General features: G+C 33.4%; 1 protein-coding gene across 1 annotated transcript; it reads right to left on the reverse strand.

Moving 5' to 3' along the window:
- Positions 1 to 3,602: 3,602 nt before the first annotated feature.
- Positions 3,603 to 11,419, reverse strand: LOC115954035 (UPF0481 protein At3g47200-like). The gene is made up of 2 exons (XM_031071889.1): positions 11,164 to 11,419; positions 3,603 to 5,213 (listed from the first exon to the last, which is right to left on the reverse strand). Exons 1-2 carry the CDS (start codon positions 11,395 to 11,397, stop codon positions 3,912 to 3,914), a joined length of 1,536 nt encoding a protein of 511 aa, XP_030927749.1. The 5' UTR covers positions 11,398 to 11,419; the 3' UTR covers positions 3,603 to 3,911.
- Between the last annotated feature and the right edge of the window lie 8,194 nt (positions 11,420 to 19,613).

Below are 19,613 nucleotides of genomic sequence, written 5' to 3' on the forward strand. Positions count from 1 at the left end.
CCTTTGATTACTATCTGCTCAAGATGATCAGAACCTTCACCACTACAAATCGAAAACGCGTTTGTAAATGCAGAGCAGAGTTATACAGAGAGCAAAATTCTAAACAGAGCAGTCTTCTTAAGCCGGTCAAATTTATAATAGACCCATATATCACCGACTTGTTTTCCAACGGTCGAAAATACATGATGGGCTTAGCAAATAATTTGAATTTTGAAATTTGAAATTGAAGCCCAATACGGGTGCTCTAGCTGTAACTGTCTTGAGTTGGAACCTCCGAGCCAGTTCTGTTTGGGTTCTATGGCCCAATATAGTAAATAGCCCACGCGGTTTCAACTTTCAAATATACATAATAAAGACTAAAGAGGAAATAGTTATATTGGTCTCTAAGTGTTGAGTGGTGGAGCTGTAGATTCATATGGATTTATTATTTTTACTTCACTACTCACAGTTTTTCATGTAGATAAGTTATTTTAAAAATTGTGGTCTTAGCAATTTTGTTACATAAATTTCAAGTGACCCAATATCCTATTATTAGATCACTTTTTATATTTAAAATATGAAATTAAATTAAATTAAATCTGAAATTAACTAAATTTATGGCATTTTGAAAATAAAATATAACATGTTAAGTAAAAAAGTTTAAGTAAATTGTAAACAGAAAATATCTAAACCTAAGAAATACTACACAATGATAATAGTAGATTCAATGTTGAAAATATTTTCATATTTAATAATTTCACCTCAACTTAGAGGGTAATGTCATAAGTATTTTCATGTATAATATAGAATGTGTCATAAAATTTAGTATACAAGATACAACGGAAAAGGGCTAAACATTCAATTTTATATCTATAATTTTTTTTATAGTTAGATTAAATATCACCTTAAAATTCAAATTAAAGATGATGAGAGTTTTTGTTTTACAAAAAAATTATATTCAGAATGAAAAGCAAAAAAAGTAAAAAAAGAAAAGAAAAGAAAATGGGTCAACTTGACCCAACCTATCATTCTACTGGCCAGGTACGAGTTGTCAGTTGACACATTTTTTACAAATTTATATCAGGTTGATCCTTTTATTATAAAAATCATCTATCTGTGCCTATTTTTCTAATGCTATGTTCAAGCGGGTCAATAGGTCCAAGTCCAATTTTAATAGGTTTACTTATTTCCCATTCTCAAATTTTTTTTTTTTTTTTTTTTAACCAATGGAATTGAACAACCTTGTCTAAATATTAAGGAGGCAACAGGGCCATTCCAAAGAGTTTTGTTTAGAACGTTTGTCAAATTACAATAATGAAGTGTTTGAAATTGTTGTTCCCATTTGGAAACCAATAGACATAGAGTTTTAATAAGTCAAAAATGACAAAAGATGACATATTGAGTGTTATTTTATTACGTCCATTTATTATTGAACAGTGTATTAAAAAAAAAAAACCTACAACACTTAGGGCCCGTTTGGTACATGTGTTTAAAAACTGAAAATTGTTGTTTGAAAACATTTATAGAAATACGTGTGGGTGAAAAAGTGTATTGAAATGCGTGAAATGTTGTTTAAAAACTGAAAATGGTTATTTAAAAATACAAACCAAACACCCCCTTAAAGCTTGAAATTCCAGCTTAGAATAAGTCCCTGAAGCCTCTTGTGGTAATTTATGCTTAGGATTTTTTTGTGTCCTTAAAAGTTTTTAAGTCTCTCATAACGCAGAAGAAGGTCATATAGCTAGATGAATTATGCAACACATCCTTTTCTAAAGCATGCTATTTGGTGGTGAATTATGCTTTTTTTTTTATTTTTTATTTTTTTTTAACTACTTGGCAGCTACGTCAGCATCATTGTATTATTATTTTTATTTCTATTTGTCAACGTACACTGTTTTCACGGGAATGGCATAAACCATTTTTATTTGGATTTTACTAATATGTGCTTAATTTCTATTTTTTTAAAAAAAAATTCTCATTAATTGAAAAAATAATAACAATTTTTTTAATTTTTAAAAAAATATTTTTAAAAATAAAAAACTTAATATATACCCTTACGCACACATTAACCGAACTATTTTTATTTTTGGCATAAACCTTTTTGACCCAGGAATAAACGATCATGAGTGGATCATCTGACATATATTTGTATGGGGATTATAATTTAGTTTTGGGCATATCTATAAGATTCGGATAATGCTCGGCTTTTAGTGCTCTAGTGCTTGGGAGCCACACGATTTGGACACGTAGTAAAAATCGGATACTTGTCGGTAGAGGCAAAGTCAGGGGTTACTCCTCAAAATATTAATGAGTACCGTATATTAAACCTCTTAATTGCTTTGCCTCCTGAGAAAAATCCGAAAAACAATCCTACTACCTTACACAAGGAAAAAAAACTTTGACACAATTGTTTAAAACAAAAAGGCTAGTGTTTATTGCATACACTAGTGCAAATACACATTGCCCAAATACATTATAGGAAACAGGTTTTTCACTTAAAAATACTTTTAATTATCTTCTCTCAAGATTTAGCATGTCACTATTCAACACACCTTGAAAGTTTATCTCAAAAATTTACCTTTTTTTTGGCACAGAGTATTTTTGAGATTTTAATATTTATTGGAAGTTATTTTAGACATTACGTAATAGAATATTTTAGAAATCAAATTGGGTCCATGGCAAAGATAATGGGGTTGTTGTGTACCGTTTGTGTAAGTCACTACTTGTATGATAAAGAATTTCACTACCTTGGGACAATTAGAGTTACTATCATTGTTTACTAGGACTTACCTTCAAAACTCATAACACTTTCTTTTTCCAACCTTCTAGGACTAGGCAATAAAAGATTCCATTAGAATTTAAACGATAATTTAATGGTAAGGGAATATTTGTTAGTTTCCAATACTTGGGGGGGGGGGGGGGGGGAATTGCTCAATTTTCAAGTTTTATGAGCAAATTGTGAACTACCCTATAAAACTCAAATAGAGAAAATACTTTTTCCCTTTTTATTATATTAATTCTAGAATGTAACATATTGTTCATGTTCTGCTGAGCATGCAACTGAAGCTACAAGAATCAACTGAATTACTTATAGGAGAGTGGAAAATGGATAAGGAATATTAATATTTTAAAGAAATTTGCAATGTGTACTAGGGTTAGCATTTAACAACGTGTTTCTCTAACCATTTTTTTTTAATCAACACCTGATTTTAAAGAGTTTAGAGTTTTTAGACAATAAGTGGAACCACAATTATTTGTGTTGGTCAGGAGGACCACATGTAGGATTGAGTAAATTCTCCAACAAATGAACTTAGAAGTTGATAGTAGCACATGGTAACAACTTGTGAATGATTTCACCCTACCTTTGTCCATTGGCGTAGGGCAAATATCAAATCAAGAAGGATTACATAAATTGTGGTTTCAAATACAGTCTTTAATTAAAAAATTTACAGATGAAAAAAATGCATATTGACATATAAATCCATATCCAAGCATACACCTTATATGAAAGTTCATGCTTTAACAGTTTAACAACAAAACTAAATCATATAATAGGGTAATATATTATATCAATCATTCATCTTCAAATTTTGTTACATAATAATACACTCAACCCTCCTCACACGTAAAATTCTGGCAGATAAATATCATGTTTTTATCTCAAACACACATTACATCAAATTAATTAAGAATCAAGTACATTGTCCACACTGACTTATTTAAACGAACAAGGGAGTTCGACAAAAGAAAAGTAAACAAAGGGCATGACATAGTAGCCATAGAGGATGTGTACCAGAGAGAGAGAAAGGCCTATGTGAAATCCTGACAGTTACAGAACTCTTACAGGTACTTTTATTGAACAACAATCTGAAAAGACATAGAATCAGTGTGGTTATGGTCATTTATATTAGGGGTGGTGTTTCTTTTTACCCTTAATAATATGCCAAGATAGAGTACACCGTTTGTACGACACTGAGACCAAGTACAAAGAACGCGGCAAGGAAGGCAATGACCGTCCAGGGGCTGTCGAAATGGGTATGAATAACTTGAGATATCCAAGTCATTGACTTCATTTCAATATAATTCTGGATTTGAACTCTGACTTCTCTATACATTACGGGGTTAGGCACCAAGTCAGTGCCTATCTCATTGAAGACGAGAGCCACTTCTTCGTCGCTGCCAAGGAGGTTGCGGAGTATGCCGGCTTTTCTGAGGTCTATAACGTCTTTGGGTTCATCAATAAGTGAATCAAGGAAGGATATGTAAGAGGTGATCCCAAAGTCATTCTCGAAATCCGGACACATCTCGTAGGCTATTAAGTTAAAGAACTTAGGCCCAGTTGAGTCATCCACTGTTATTGGAGGAAGCTGAAGGATTCCAGGGTAGAAATTCCATTTTTTTGTGAATTTTATCTCTCCCAAGCAACTACTTTGGCTGGTCTCCAAATGGATTCCTACCTCTCTAAGCTCCTGCACATTACGAAATGAATGCCAATCTTTCCTAGAATTTTGACCTTTCTTGTCCTTCTTATGCTTAGAACTATGTTTGTCGGTCACAGTTTTCCAAAAGCAGCAGGGGCGTTTCTCGCCAGATTTATCCTCCTCAGTACTATCTTCTTCCTTGCCAGTCTTACCTAGAAGTCTTTTCCGCAGAAGATCAAGAAGATGGACGGCATTTTCATCAAATGGGGGTTTTGTATCTTCATCAGATGGGGGTTTTGTATCTTCAACTGGCCTGCTGTGCATATTGATGAAACTTTGGATCGACGTCTTCAAACTCTCTCTATGTTCACTATTTTGAGTATTTGTCACTAAATAGTCGAGGAGTTGATAAGGAAGTTGATTCTCCAACAAGAACAAATCTTGCTCCACAAAGGCCACTTGATCGTTTTTAATTTTGAAATCTTTGACCTTCTGATCAGGATGAGCAACCAAGTCTATGAACTGCAATGTTGCACAGCCGTCCACAAACAACATCCAAGCAAGGTCCTCATCACTATATTTCCGTGTCACTTTCTCATCATAGCACTCCCTCAGTTCTTTGATATTATCCTCAATAATACCATACAATTCTTCAACAGTCCTGCCAGTTTTTCCAATGAATTTGTCTGCCAACATAAGCTTGTACTCCTCTGTTAGCTGATATTTAGACTTACCATGATGGATAGGACCGAGTGATACCACTCTCGGCTCACAGTACTTTCGGTAATGCTTGTGACCTCGCAGCATTAAAACCTGATGGTTCCGCAATTTATAAATTAACATAATCAATAACAGACACAAAATATAATAAATTGACAATAAATAATATGTTTTTTAAACACATTGAAATGCTATATATAAAATAATTTAAAATAATAAGATATAAATATCGTGTACGTATAGCTAGCTTGACTAAGTACTATGAATAAACCTCGCTCCTTTTAGGCTTTCACATCACAGATTAAATATTTAAGATATGTCTCAAGATTCAACCAATGTAACAAGTCCAGTGACTCATTAATCTTAGCATACAACATCCACTAGAGAAGTAATTTTTGCCCACAATATGTCTTTCCTTGAAAAATCTTGGTTAACACCTTTGTGTTCTATGCAGTCAAATGAATAGATTAATTCAACAAGTTTATTATCAATTCCATACATAGGCAAATCTATTAACCACAATATCAAAATACCAAATCTAAGGCAATAATAACGATAATAATAAAATTGGTGAAAGCACAAAAAAATTTAATAATAAAGCAGAAAATCAATGAAAACATCTTTAGCGGAAAAACAATTTAAGACTAAATCCCTTAGCAAATTTACTATAAAAGAACGGTTACAAATGTCGACTTGCGAAAATTTGTATAACTAGACTCTTAATTTTTACCTCTGCAAATGCTGCATTGGCCTTCTTACCACACAAGCCCCAAGACCCTCTAGAATCTTTCAATGGTGATTTCATGAACTCCTTATCTACACAAACTAGAACCTCTAGCACTCTCCAATGAACCTCGTTGAATATTTGCTGCAGTGATGAACTCACTGTGGTTTTAAAGAAAGGTTTAAGGCACAAGGTATTATCATCGATCATCACACATTTCTTTTTCTTGTTTTTGCTCACAGCACAAGGAATTTTTTTTTTTATTTTTTTATTTTTTATATAGGCTCTGGAAGAATGCTTCAAGATTTGAAGGTTTCTACTTTGGTATAATTTCCTTTCTTGCCTCTAAAAATGTGAAACAAGTTGTTCGTATTCTATATAGGGGCACAAAGTAAAATTAAAATTGAGCAATAATCCTTTTTCTAGTAGAATTAGGAGTATAGGTCACAACAATTTTACTGGAGGGTCAAAATTTTCACTTAAGTTATAGTCAAATATGTGTTTGCTTTCAGTCTCTAAATATCTACTTCCCAAAAAAAAAAGAAGTTTTGCTCAGAAATTCATTATAGTGCAAAAGATATGGGCAAAAGTCTTTTGATCAATAAGACCTAATTTTTGGGTGATCAAAATTTTCCCGTCTTTGAACAACTTCTGACCTAGACTTAACCCTAACAAAATTCTACTGATATAACCCAATTTTAACATGTGTTTATGCACCATAACAATTCTCATTTATTTCTTTTACATTTTATATATGTTGGGTTTATTGGATACAGTTTGAAACCTAAGGCAACAATTTTAAATCGAAAATTTTCTATATTTAAATATCAATTGAATAAGATTATATATATATATATATATATATATTTATATATTATCAATTCTTTGTGCTTTTCGAGATGCAAAAATTTCTAATAAATTCTTGAATTTAGGTTATGCTAACATCTTATTTTCAATCACTTATATGAATAATCGATCATAAGTAGGATTTTATCAAAGTTAATCTTGAAAAAATTCTTTATATAAAAACAACTATAATAAGTGTTGTCAATAAAATTTTATAAGCAATACATACATTTAGTAAATAATCTTGTCTTTTTATATAATCATTAATTGTGGTATCACATGCCTAATTCATTATGATTATTTCATGTTATTTTTTGGTGTATTGATTCAATACAATTGCAAATCCGGATATCGCTTTCTAAAGGACTTGGAGACCGGGGCTGAAGGAGGCACACAACCGGACTTGGATAAAAAAATCTGGAAAAGCATTTGGTCATTGGATGGTCATTGGAGATTCCAAACAAATACAAAATTTTTTTGTGGCGTGCATGCAGAGACTCTCTCCCAACAAAGGCCAACCTAACCAGAAAGACAATTATTCAAAACCTAATTTGCGACAGATGTGCTTCAATGGCAGAGGGTACGTTACATGCTCTTTGTGGCTGCTCTGGTTTGAACGTGGTTTGGGATGATGAAAGATGGAGCTTTCGGTCAAGGGAGGTCTTCACTGATTTCAAGCAACTCTACGGATGGTTATTGGAGAAGGGGAAGCCACTTCAGCTCTTTGCTATCCAAGTATGGTGTATTTGGAACCAGAGAAATCAGTCACGGCTACAACAATCTTGCTACCTCACTAAGGACCTGAAACATGCTGCACAGGAACGCTGGAATGAGATCAGATCAGGCAATCCTCTGCCAACCCCGATCAGACCACAGCCCAAGCCAAAATGGTCAGTCCCACCATTGAACAAATATAAGATAAATTATGATGGAGCAATCTCAAAGGTAGACAACAAAGCAAGGATTGGTGTGGTTGTTTGCAACTACAATGGAGAGGTAATGGCATCCTTAATTCAGTAATTGGAGCAAGCTTTCCAACCTGTGGAAGTGGAAGCCATTGCTGCGTGCAGAGCAGTGGAGTTTGGTAGCGAGATTGGAGTGGACTGTGCTATTGTGGAGGGTGATTCAGAAGTGATAGTGAAGGCTTTGAGGAACAATGACAATGGATTGACTCCTTTTGCACCACTGATAAATGATGTCTCTTTATTTTCGGGTTTGTTTTCAGAATTGTTATACTCTCACATTAAGAGAGATGGCAACAAAGTTGCTCATAGTTTAGCTAGGCTAGCTTTGATCACACCAGGTTGTACCGTGTGGATGGAAGATGTCCCATCTCGCACTTTACCTTTTGTTCAGGCTGATTTGGCCGCGTGTTAATTTTATTCAATAAAAGTCTTCCTTCTCAAAAAAAAAAAAAAAAAAAAAATTGATTCAATATTTTATATATTTTTAATGTATTTATTTCTCATGTATGAGATTTTCATCTAACTTTTTTCATTGATTTAAAAAAATATATATTTCAAATCATCTCTCACTCTCACTCTCTCTCCGAATTAATAGTTGGGTAAATTACAAAGTTGTTCCCTATTCTTTACTCTAGATCTCAATTTGATTTCTAAATTTTCAATTGTGTCAATTTGGTCCCCAACATTTTCAGCATCGTGTCAATTTAGTCCCTACCGTTATTACTTGGATGGAAAAAGCTAACGTGTCAAATGAAACAATAAAACATTATTTTCCATGTCATATCATCTTCCAACTATACTGCCATGTCGTTTTTTTATAATAAAAAAAATTTAATTAAAACTTAGACATGTACACACCAAAATTCCTAAAATCATTAACTCGTCTTCATCTCCACCACCAAGAAACATATTCCTTGCCACAACAGACCAAACACCCACAACCTAAAATAAAAAAGAAAAAAAAGAAAAGAAACAAACTCTCTCTTGAACCACCACCACCATAACACCTCTATCGTTGCTTAGATTGTTCTCGACACCATCGCTTAGCTCAATCTCGAAACCTTCACTTTCCTATGCCTTGGAGTGTGAATTGGAGCTTTGCCCAACAAATGGGTCTTCTTCAACCCACGTGAATGAAATATGGGTTTGACGTTGGATTTAGGTGATTGATATGGCTTTGTTTGGGTTTTATTGTCTTTGGTGGTGTCATTGTGGTGGTTTAGGATATATATATATTTGTCTCTAATGATGCCATGCTGTGGTGGTTGGATGGGTCTTTGGTTTGACTGAATGGTGGTTGGCTGGGTATTTGGTGGTGTTGTCATGTCGTGATGTGGGATTCTTGGTGGTTTTGTTTCTTTGGTTCTATTGGTTTTGTTTGTTGGTGGTACAACACAGAGAGAATTAAATAAGCTAATCAGAATTGGTTCTTCTTTTAATATTCTTCTTGGCTAGTTTTCTAAATGCTTATGAGAATTGGCTAGTTTCTTCTAGTTAATTGGGGTCTCAATTCTGAGATTGAAGTGGGTTTATGGAGTAGGTGCACCTCTAAATTCTATAGCTATAGGATGTGTTGTTAATCCAGCACTAGAAGATTACACTCCTTACTTAGAAACAATGAAGGAAGAGTCTACTCTTTGCATGGTTGTTGTTGGGGTAGCAAGGTTCCTTGCTAGGAGGAGGATCTTCTACCACCAACAAGAGAGAGGGAGAAGAGACAAATGAGTTAATGATTTTAGGGATTTTGGTGATGATGTCTCTAAATTAAAATTTTTTTTTTTGTGGTTTTTGTTTTTGTTTTTTTTTTTTTTTTAAATTTGATGTGGAGGTATAATTAGCAAATGATGTGGCATAGAAAATAATTTTTTATTGTTCCGTTTGATACGTTAGCTTTTTCCATCTAAGAAATAATGACAGAGACTAAATTGACACAATCCTGAAAAGGTTGGAGACTAAATTGACATAATTGAAATGTTAAGGGCTAAATTTAGATATGGTGTAAAGGATAGGGACCAGCTTTGTAATTTACCCTTGATAGTTTCAGCAAACAATTATAATTAAAAAATATTTAAAAGTTAAATAAACACTAACTCAATATAAAATTATAATGTAATAAGGATAAGATAAATGTTAAAACATATAAAAATAGAATCTAATTTATGAACGCATTATTCTTTCACTTAACAATATAATGATTCAATGGCCTTATCTTGTGCCAAATAAAAATAAATTCAAAACATAACTAAACTAACTAAATCAACATCAATTTCATATAGATAATCCAATATCATAAATTAGGCATAAAATTTAATAAAATAAATGAAGAATTTTACTTTAAAAAAAAAGTATTCTATTACCTTGAGGAAGATGACGCAAGTCCAAGAAAATTGAAATATCTAATTTCCAACTTTGATTTTGGTGTTGAGGGATAGAGAGACTGTTTTGGTGTGTGATTGTGTGGGAGATTTTGTGGCTTATATTGATAATGTAACCTATGGGAGATTGTGTTACAAAAATTAAAACCTCTAGCTGTTAGAGGAAATTAATCATCAATTAATGATTATTTGACTTTACTCACAATATTGGATCTTTTATCTAATGGGAGTCTTAGGCAAGGACCTAAGTGACCTAAACGGCTAAACCTAAAGCCAATCCATTGTATTTGGGGTGTACAATAGATCCAGTCACCCGACCCACTCACTCCACTCGCCTGAAACCAAACCTATGATCACCTAAATCGACACCTGTGGCGGTCAACAGCGTGTGATCTCCTCCAAAACCCAATGGGAGCAGCTCGAGTGTTAGGTGTTCCCTCCAAAACCCAATTTAAACCGACCCGATAGTCCCTCCACCCAAAAATCGTAGAACACTCGTTAGAATCCTCCATTTTTACCAAAATTTTGGCCTAGGTTTGGAGAAAATACAACGATCTCTACCTAGATCTTGTGTAGATCATGTGATCTCCGACGAGATCTGGCCAAGATCTTGTGATCTTTGCCTAGATCTTGTTGAGATCTAGCGATCTTGCCAAAGATCTGAGGATTATGATGAGATCCCTTCTAGCGTCGCCGCCTTCTCAGTTTCAACCAAAACCAACTCAACCTGAACCGATTTGATCACTGTTTTGATTGATGGTAGGCTCTCCCATCTACCACCCTGACAGAGTCAGGTTGGTTTTGGGTTAGACACAAACCTAACTCGAATCGACTGGACAGCCCTACTATGTATATACGCATCATAAAATGTATAGAATTTTTTTATATATACTTAAAATACTTAGTTACAAATAATGAATTAAATCACTAGAGAATGGAGAAATAAATCATAGAAATAAATATTTTGTAACAACTATTCTGACTTAATGGGATATAAAGTTTTGTAAAAAATTTTGTGACAAGAAAATTATGAAATGAATAGCCGAATAGGACTTTTTTTTTTGAGAAACATGAATAGAACTAAATTAATAAAAGGACTATTTTACTTTTATTATAATGCATTAACACAATACCTGACTTATCTTTGGTGTTGTTCCTAGTTGCACTTTGGCTTGCGCCTCCTTTAATTTGTTAAACTTCTCTTCCTTGGAACTGGTACTAGTAGTGCCTCTCTCTTGGAGTGTAATAGTCAGCGTATGGGTGTCTCCATCGACAACGACAGGTTGATCATTCTCTCTGCTTGATTCACCAGCTTCTTTTCTTTCAACTTTTCTCAAATGGAACTCCATGGAAATTACGTGCTCCATTCCGGCCTTGGTAAGTGTTTACAAAAACAAGGTAACTTATTGGTATGATTAATCTATTGATCAAATACTAAGTTTTATATAGGCCAAGTTAACATGGAAACGTTAGCTTGAAGCATTTAGTCTTAACTTTATTCATATACCAAGTCTGGAATCAAATGCACACACTTTTGTGCACTAATAACTTCTTTAACGACTCAAGTTTGTGGAAGCTGTGCATGAGAACGAAGAAGGCTATTTTCTCACCTTTTACTAAACAAGCTTGTTATTTGATTTACGAATTTGAAATTGTGCACTTTTCCAATAAACTAACAATTTGTCTAGAGAGTCGTACATTTTGCCACAATTGACACATATATCAACTTAAAATTGGATTATAGCACTTACATATGGGTTTCATCATTGGTACTAGGTGAAAAGTATCTACTCTATGCTAAAATATTTTTGTGAATGTTCATCCAATCACCACTTAATGCATATACAAGTTATGACAAAGTGTGTATTCTTAAACTTTTTCATAAACTAATGGTTGCACCTTCATTTTTATGCAGCAGGCTGGTTGTTATTAATATTTGATATGCATACACTTTTATTTGTTATGTTTCCTCCTCTAGACCAGTGGCTAAGGGACCAGGAGGCCATGCCACTAATGTGCATAAAATATATAAAATAAAGTACACTCATATTTGCATATTTAGTTTTACTTTTATGTTCTTTCGTGACTGATTATGAATTATCTTTGTTTTATAGGTATAAAAAAGCTTTACATGCTAATGGGTTTTATCTAAGGGATATGGATTATGGATAGACTCTAACTTAAGTGGGTTGAACCTAACTCAAACTTGGAGACCTACAAGATGTCGAGAAGCCTCATCAATTAAGAAAAGAAGCCAATTGGAGAAAAATATTAAAAAAGGGGTCAAAATTCGAAATCAGCCACAACTATTTTTAACGTCTTTTATGAGAAAAAAACTTTGGCATAGTACGTGGAGTTTCTTGATTAAATTTAAACACGTGATCGCATTGACAAATAAAATACAAACAATGTTATCTTTTATCGTTATTAAGGATAATTAATTCAATGCAATTAATTTTACCAAGAATTTGGATGTTTTGCTATTATTTATCCATATTTTAATTTAACTTTTATAATTTAAGCATGTGCAAATTAAGAACTATTAATACTTTATTTAAAATAAAGATGTTGCAATTTATAAAACATAACACCTATGGAGATACACTTTATGAAACTTCATTTTTCTAGGAACATCTTAAGGATCTCCAAGGAAAAGTTTTATTGTAAATAATTTAGTTGTTTACATAAAGAAAATTGCTAAACACTTTATATACATATTTGATACTCTGTTTTTTGATAAATTTAATAGTTATAATGGGGGAAATAAACTTGGATTGTAGACATTTCAATTTGAAATGTCAAGAGGTGCCAATTGAATGTTAATTACAAGTTTAATTGGAGATATTTAATTTAGTAATTTTTAAAAATTTTATTTCTTTTTATACCTACTGAGTGGCATCATAATAATTGATTAACGATACATCTTAGCACATATTTATGGACTGATAAACGCTTTTTGTTCAGCATCTGTTGATTTGTAAAATATTTCATTTATATCTAATCTACCATATTTTAATTTGAGTCCTTATATGATGATTTTTTTACTCCACCATCCACACCACTACTACCAACGGGCATGGTTTACAGCAGCATTTCCTAAAGAAAGGAGAAAGCATATTACACTTTTTTTATTATTAAGTTTGGCATAAGCTCACTCTCAAAAAAAAAAAAAAAAAGAATTTTGGCATAAGCTCTTTTGCAATAAAAGTTTTGTTCGATTGTACTTAAAATAGAAGTCACGGTTATCTTTTCTCAAAAAGAGGTAAAGGAATAGGATGCTGCTTCAGATTTCAGACTCAGACAACAAATGCAATACACGAGAGATCAACCGTGAAGCTGGTGGAATAATGAAAAATCATGTACAATATAATAAAAATTTGGTCTTAAAAATCATGGTCATGACCAAATACCCACATTGTCTTTATGCCAAATGGCTACCCTTCATTAAAGAACTTGATAAACTACATAATTCCATATAATTTAGGTGATTTCAAATAAAATTCTGGATTTTAAAAAGAGTAAAAGTATAAATATTTTAATCTTTTCATGCTAATCCCTCAATGTGGATACTATTAACTAAAAGTAGTAGAAACATCACATGCCACAACTTTTAACATAACTTTACCACAATTTGTCCACACGACGAGTTTTGAGTGGTGGAGTTGTAAATCTACATGGATCCACCATTTTTACTCTATTACTCACAATTTGCTATGAAGGTAAGTTGTTTTTAAAATTATGGTCTTAGCAAATTTGTTACATAGATTTCAAGTGACCCAATATCCTATTATTAGACCACTTGTTGGGTGTAAAATATGAAATTAAATTAAATTAAATCTAAAATTAACTAAATATATGGAGTTTTGAAAATAAAATATAAAATGTTAAGTAAAAAAGTTTAAGTAAATTGTAAAAAGAAAATATCTAAACCTAAGAAATACTACACAATGATAATAGTAGATTCAATGTTGAAAATATTTTCACCTCAACTTAGAGGGTAATGTCATAAGTTTTTTAATGTATAATATAGAATTGTGTCATAAAATTTAGTATACAACGCAAAAGGGCTAAACATTAAATTTTATATCTATAATTTTTCTATAGATAGATTAAATTTCTCCTTAAAATTCAGATTGAAGATGATGAGATTTTTTGTTTTACAAAAAAAATTATATTCAAAATGAAAAAAAGAAAAGAAAAGAAAAAAGAACAAAGAAAATGGGGAAACATGACCCAAACCTATCATTCTACTGGCCCAAGTATGAGTTGACACATTTTTTTCACGAGTTTATAAGTTCGATCCTTTTATTATAAAAATCATCTATTTGTGCATATTTTTTTAATTCTATGTTCAAGCAAGTTAATAAGTCCAAGTCCAATTTTAATAGGTTTACTTATTGCCCATTCTCAAATTTATTTATTTGTGGGGGGGGGGGGGGGGGGGGGGGGTGGTTGTAAAGCTAACCAATGGAATTGAAAAACCTTGTCTACTTTTTTCCAAGTAAAAAGCTAAATCAATTAAGCTAGTACAAAAATAATGTATGTAAACAGGGACTAGATAGTGGATACACCTAATATATCAGAAAGTCATTACCCATGGATAAAGATAAAGACCATTTCAAGATTAAAAAATAAAAGACTTTAATAATGGATTTGAAACTGTAATCTCCTATTGCTTTATCTTTCATAGCATGCAACCCATAATGAAACCAAGCAATGCCCAAAGATTCCTGTCCCTCCCAAACCTAAAATTTCCACTTCAAAATAATTCCAAGGAGGACAATGTTGTTATATTCGACATGGAAAATACCTTTACAATAATGCCTTCAATTTCATCCCTTGTCACTTTGGGGTGGCCTATGCCATTGAGAAATTTGAAGTAAGGATAGAGAAATTTTATTATAAGATTGATAATTATTTTTTTTGGGGCCCAAATCCTACAAAATTGAAAGCTAAGGCATTTGTAACAAAAATTAGTCCAAATTTTATAAAACGGATTATTTTTATTTAAGAATTCGAATTTAATTGGATCAATCAGGCCCAAATTTTTTTTTTAAATAAGTTTTATTCCAAAATTTCCCTTAGTGGTAGGTGGCAATAGCAATAGACGGAATACCCTATTTTTGTCTTCCACTCAATGAAAGACCCAAAGCCCACTACCAGAGGCCCAAAGTACTAAAAGTGGACCTCGGCCACCGTGCAAAAAATATATTTTGGTGACGACCATACCAATTGTATTGCCCAACTAGCTTTACCCCTTTGAACAAATTTTGGGCTTCAGTTTGATTTGGAAAGAGAATGAATTTATGAAATCTTTGAAGAATGCATCGAGTCTCAAAAAAGAGAATATACTTGTGAAACAAAGATATGCCTACAAATTAAAAAGCATACTCTTGATGTCCTCTTATCTATCAAGTAACTCTTCTAATGATATCTCATAGACCCCTGCAAAATTCAATCAAGCATGTCAGTGCTCATGAGCAAAAATAAATAAAGAATTTCAAAGATTTAAATGTCAGCATGAGAAAGCAAACAGATGAGAGTAGCTCAAGAAAGAGAAAATAACAAAGATAACATGAAAAATGACAAATATATATATATATATATATATATGCAAATGTTAGTCCCACCATAATGCTTTATCAAGATAGCACCCCTCCTGAAATCCCTATCCAAATTCCCAGTGTGTGCTTAAACAAAGCAACCAAACTCTAGAACCATTACCTACCTCTCCAAGTTGGCATACAGGTAAGAAAAAACTGACATGTTTTTTGCCATTAATCCATGATACTATTATTTTTACCCCGCCTCGAGGAAGATTAAGAGGAGAGTCCAATGAGCACCAATCCCAAGTATCAAGTCCCTAGAGGAAGCAGAACCTTCCCAATATCTAAACTACAAAGATAAAAAAATGCCTTTGCATTTACAGAAAATCAAATCCCAAGGAGAGGCAAAAAACTGAACTATTTCCCAAATTTATGTGATAAGACCATCTTCAACAATCCATTTACACCCAATATGAAACAGATGATCCACCTAAGACCCATTAAACAACAAATTCACTTAGTTGTTACTTCACAGAGTACCCTTGATTTCCAGTTCCAGCCAAGCATCAGCAAGCTTTATACATTATCAATCCAAGATGATGAATCCCTATGCTAAGCTTCAAGTTACACTAGCTACAAATTTTTGTACTTGCAGGTTTAACTAATTTCATCCACATCTATGCTTTATTGGTGATTACCAATTAGTAATGCGGCTTAATAGTAGCCTTAAAACACCCCCCCTCCCCCCCCAAAAAAAAGACAAGATAGGCAACTAGAACACAGTCTAGGTAGATTTTAGTTTTATTTTTTATTTTTATACAACAAAAGAGTCAGTACAAATCAATAGTCTAAATGACACTGACATGGCATCTTGAGGCTAAAGTAGCTAGATACAATCTTCAAATACTATGTTAATGTCCTCTACTATTCCTGAGCAATCAAATGGTAGTCCTCCCTCATTTATGCAGCATTCTTTAAATTGTTCTCTGTGTCAACATAATCAAAATTTTGTAATCTATCTTAGCTCCTTTCTTCAAAACTTCTTTGAGTACTATGATTCTTGAAGCTTGCTACCAAATACTCTACTATAGCATCTTGCAAATAATTTGTTTCACAACCAGTCTTGCAGAAAATCTTTTCCCCCTTGGTTTGCCTGTTTCTTCCTTTTGCCCTCCACCAACAATAGGATTTCTCATTTGGGTAAGTAATCTTCCACATTTGCACTTGACCAATCTCCATTTGTAGTCTTGAATTTGTTTGAGCATGCTTATACCAATATATCGCTAGAAATATTGGAAGAAAGTTGTTGGGGTCCCATTTGGTCCCATCTACATTTTGGGCCCATATAATTTTTGTTTTCCTTAGTAAATCCTCCAAATCCTCACTGAATTTCCTTTCTAACAACACGTTATCCACCGAGCTAATATTGGATTGAATGAATTTGAGTTTTTCCTTTTTAGCTTTTACTTCAAACTCAAACACTCCAAACACTTCTCTGTTCCTGAGTGCCAATCTCCGCCTGACTGCATGTATCTTATTTACTGGTATAAAGGCATTTGAGCAACTCACACTTTACTCCCAAGCTTTCTAAATCACTTCCTCACATTCAGAGTGGGTCAGCCATTATTGTTTTCATTCCCTAAAGGGAGGTTTTCTATCTTATTTACTAGTTATCAAGCTGTCAAAGGTCTGAATAGCAGTAATGAAGAGCAGAGCTCTACTACTCAAGCACAGCAAGCCATCAAAGTGATGAAGAAGAAGAAAGATACTAGCAAAGATGCAAAGTAGTATATTAGCAGTGTATTTAAATGACAAAGAGAAGCACGTGTAAGATTTTGTTGTGCACACGTGTTAGTGCAGTTAGAATAGGATTTCTTTTTTTGTTTTTCAGTTAGCTGGTTAGACTCTAGATTCTTCTTTTTCCCAGCTATAAATAGCTAGATGTAATTAGTTTCTAATTAATGAAATCATTCTCTCAATCATTTAGATTTCATATGGTATCAGAGCAGAAAATTGCTTTTACTTAGAGTTCTTCATTTTCCCTCTTTCTTGTTCTTCAATCCCCACATTTTTCAATTCCAAAGCTTCTGAAGCTTCTTCCATGGCTTCCACTGATTCCTCTGCTTTTGCTTCCTTAAGCACCATGGATGTATCTTATCCTTTCTTTCTTCACCATGCTGAAAGTCCAGGCACAGTTTTGATTTCACAACCTTTGATTGAAAGTGAAAATTACTCAGCTTGGGCAAGATTAATGGAGAGAGCACTCAGTGTTAAGAACAAGCTTGGTTTTATTGATGGAACAACGATTCTTACTCCTTCCATGGCAAAGGAGCCTTTGGTTGCTCAAACATGGACTTGCTGCAACAATATTGTTGTCACTTGGATCCTCAATTGTGTATCACGAAGAATTGCTATAAGTGTGACATATCGCAACATTGCTCTAGATGTTTGGAATAACCTTTGAGAGAGATTCTCTCAAGGCAATGGAGCTAGGGTTTTTCAGTTGGAAAAAGATCTTGCTAGCATTTCACGGTGATACCATTGTCAGTGATTATTTCACTCAACTGGCAATTCTTTGGGATGATATCCAAAATTTTAGTCCTTTTCCTTGTTACTCATGTGGTAAATGCACATGCAATGTCAATGGAAAGATTGCAAGTCTTCAACACAAGGATTCAGTCATGCAATTGCTGATGAGACATAATGAATCTTTTGCCCGAGTTCAAGGGCAGATTCTGCTAATGGATCCTTTGCTTTCACTCAATAAGGTTTACTCCTTGTTGATTCAAGAGGAGAAACAAAGGTCAATTGGCATTGGAAACTCCAATGGACCTTTTGTAAAGTTTATTGCTCTTGTTACAAAGTTTAGTTCTAGACCTGGATCTTCCTTAAATGGTGGTTACAAGAATCAGAAGAAGGGCAAAGAGAGACCTGTCTGCAGTCACTATGGTGTGATTAGGCACACTGGACAAATGCTACAAGATTCATGGCTATCCACCAGGGTATAAGTCCAAATCAAAGATGCTTTGGCTAATCAAGTGTCAAACATTGATCTTGGGCCTGATTCTTGTGCACAATCCTAGGTTTAGTTTGGATCTCAACCATAATTATTCACAAAAAATACCAAACGGATTCACAAAAAATCCTTCACCTCTCTGCAATTTTACATTACCACAATTGCCAAGCTAAAAAATACTGGCAGTCTGAGACTTTTAATGAAGAACTTTATTTTTCTATATTAACAATGCAAATATATGTTTTGCAATTTCGTATACAAAAATTAACATGGACTCAGTTCTTCTTTTAAATAGAACCAAATCAACAGAGCATCAAAAAGTCTCAATTACACATTCTATTCATTTATATTCTAGGCCACCAAACGGATCCTAAGTATCATATGTCAATCAAAAATGCAAATAAAGTAAATAAAAACCCTGGAGAGCCGAATGTATATGTATATCTATGAAACCCTAAAGAGAAAACAAATTGTAAAGGAAAAAAGGAAGAGAATGAAAAGCGTAGAATATACATACATACATACATATATATATATATATATATATAGAATGGAGTATACAGTGAGTGAGTTTGAGATTGCATTTTACTTACAGAGAAACTTTGCTTGCACACTACAGAAGGGAAACTTGATGAAGAAGGCAATCCTGTTGATAGCAGCAAGATCCTTCACCTCTCTGCAATTTTCAAACTCTTTTCTTGCCTTCTTCATCAAGTTTCCCTTCTTTATGTTGCAGATCTCATCACATCCCCTCTTTCTTGTGATGGGTTTCACCGCTTCGCAAACCTTGAGTTGCCTACTCTGTCTCCTCTCATTCTCTTTTTTGTAAAGTTGCTTTACTCGATCAATCGCTTTGTTCTCAGCCGCAGCCATTTCCTTCAGCTTAGCCTCATACAATATCACCCACTTGTACCAATCCTTCTTTTCCCTCATCCTTTGAACTACAACATCGGCCTTCGAAACCCCGAATTCCCTTTCGTAGAATTTCTTCCACAACTGATCAGTCACAAGGCTCAGATCT

Source organism: Quercus lobata, chromosome 7 (genome assembly GCF_001633185.2).
Source record: "Quercus lobata isolate SW786 chromosome 7, ValleyOak3.0 Primary Assembly, whole genome shotgun sequence".
In the NCBI taxonomy this organism is placed as follows: domain Eukaryota; kingdom Viridiplantae; phylum Streptophyta; class Magnoliopsida; order Fagales; family Fagaceae; genus Quercus; species Quercus lobata.

What these genes read in the sequence shown, in the direction of transcription:
- LOC115954035 (XM_031071889.1), bottom strand. Translation starts at nt 11,397, where the DNA reads ATGGAGCACGTAATTTCCATGGAGTTCCATTTGAGAAAAGTTGAAAGA. An exon ending in CAACACCAAAGATAAGTCAG is followed by an intron (nt 5,214 to 11,163) that starts GTATTGTGTTAA and finishes CGGAACCATCAG; the next exon opens with GTTTTAATGCTGCGAGGTCA.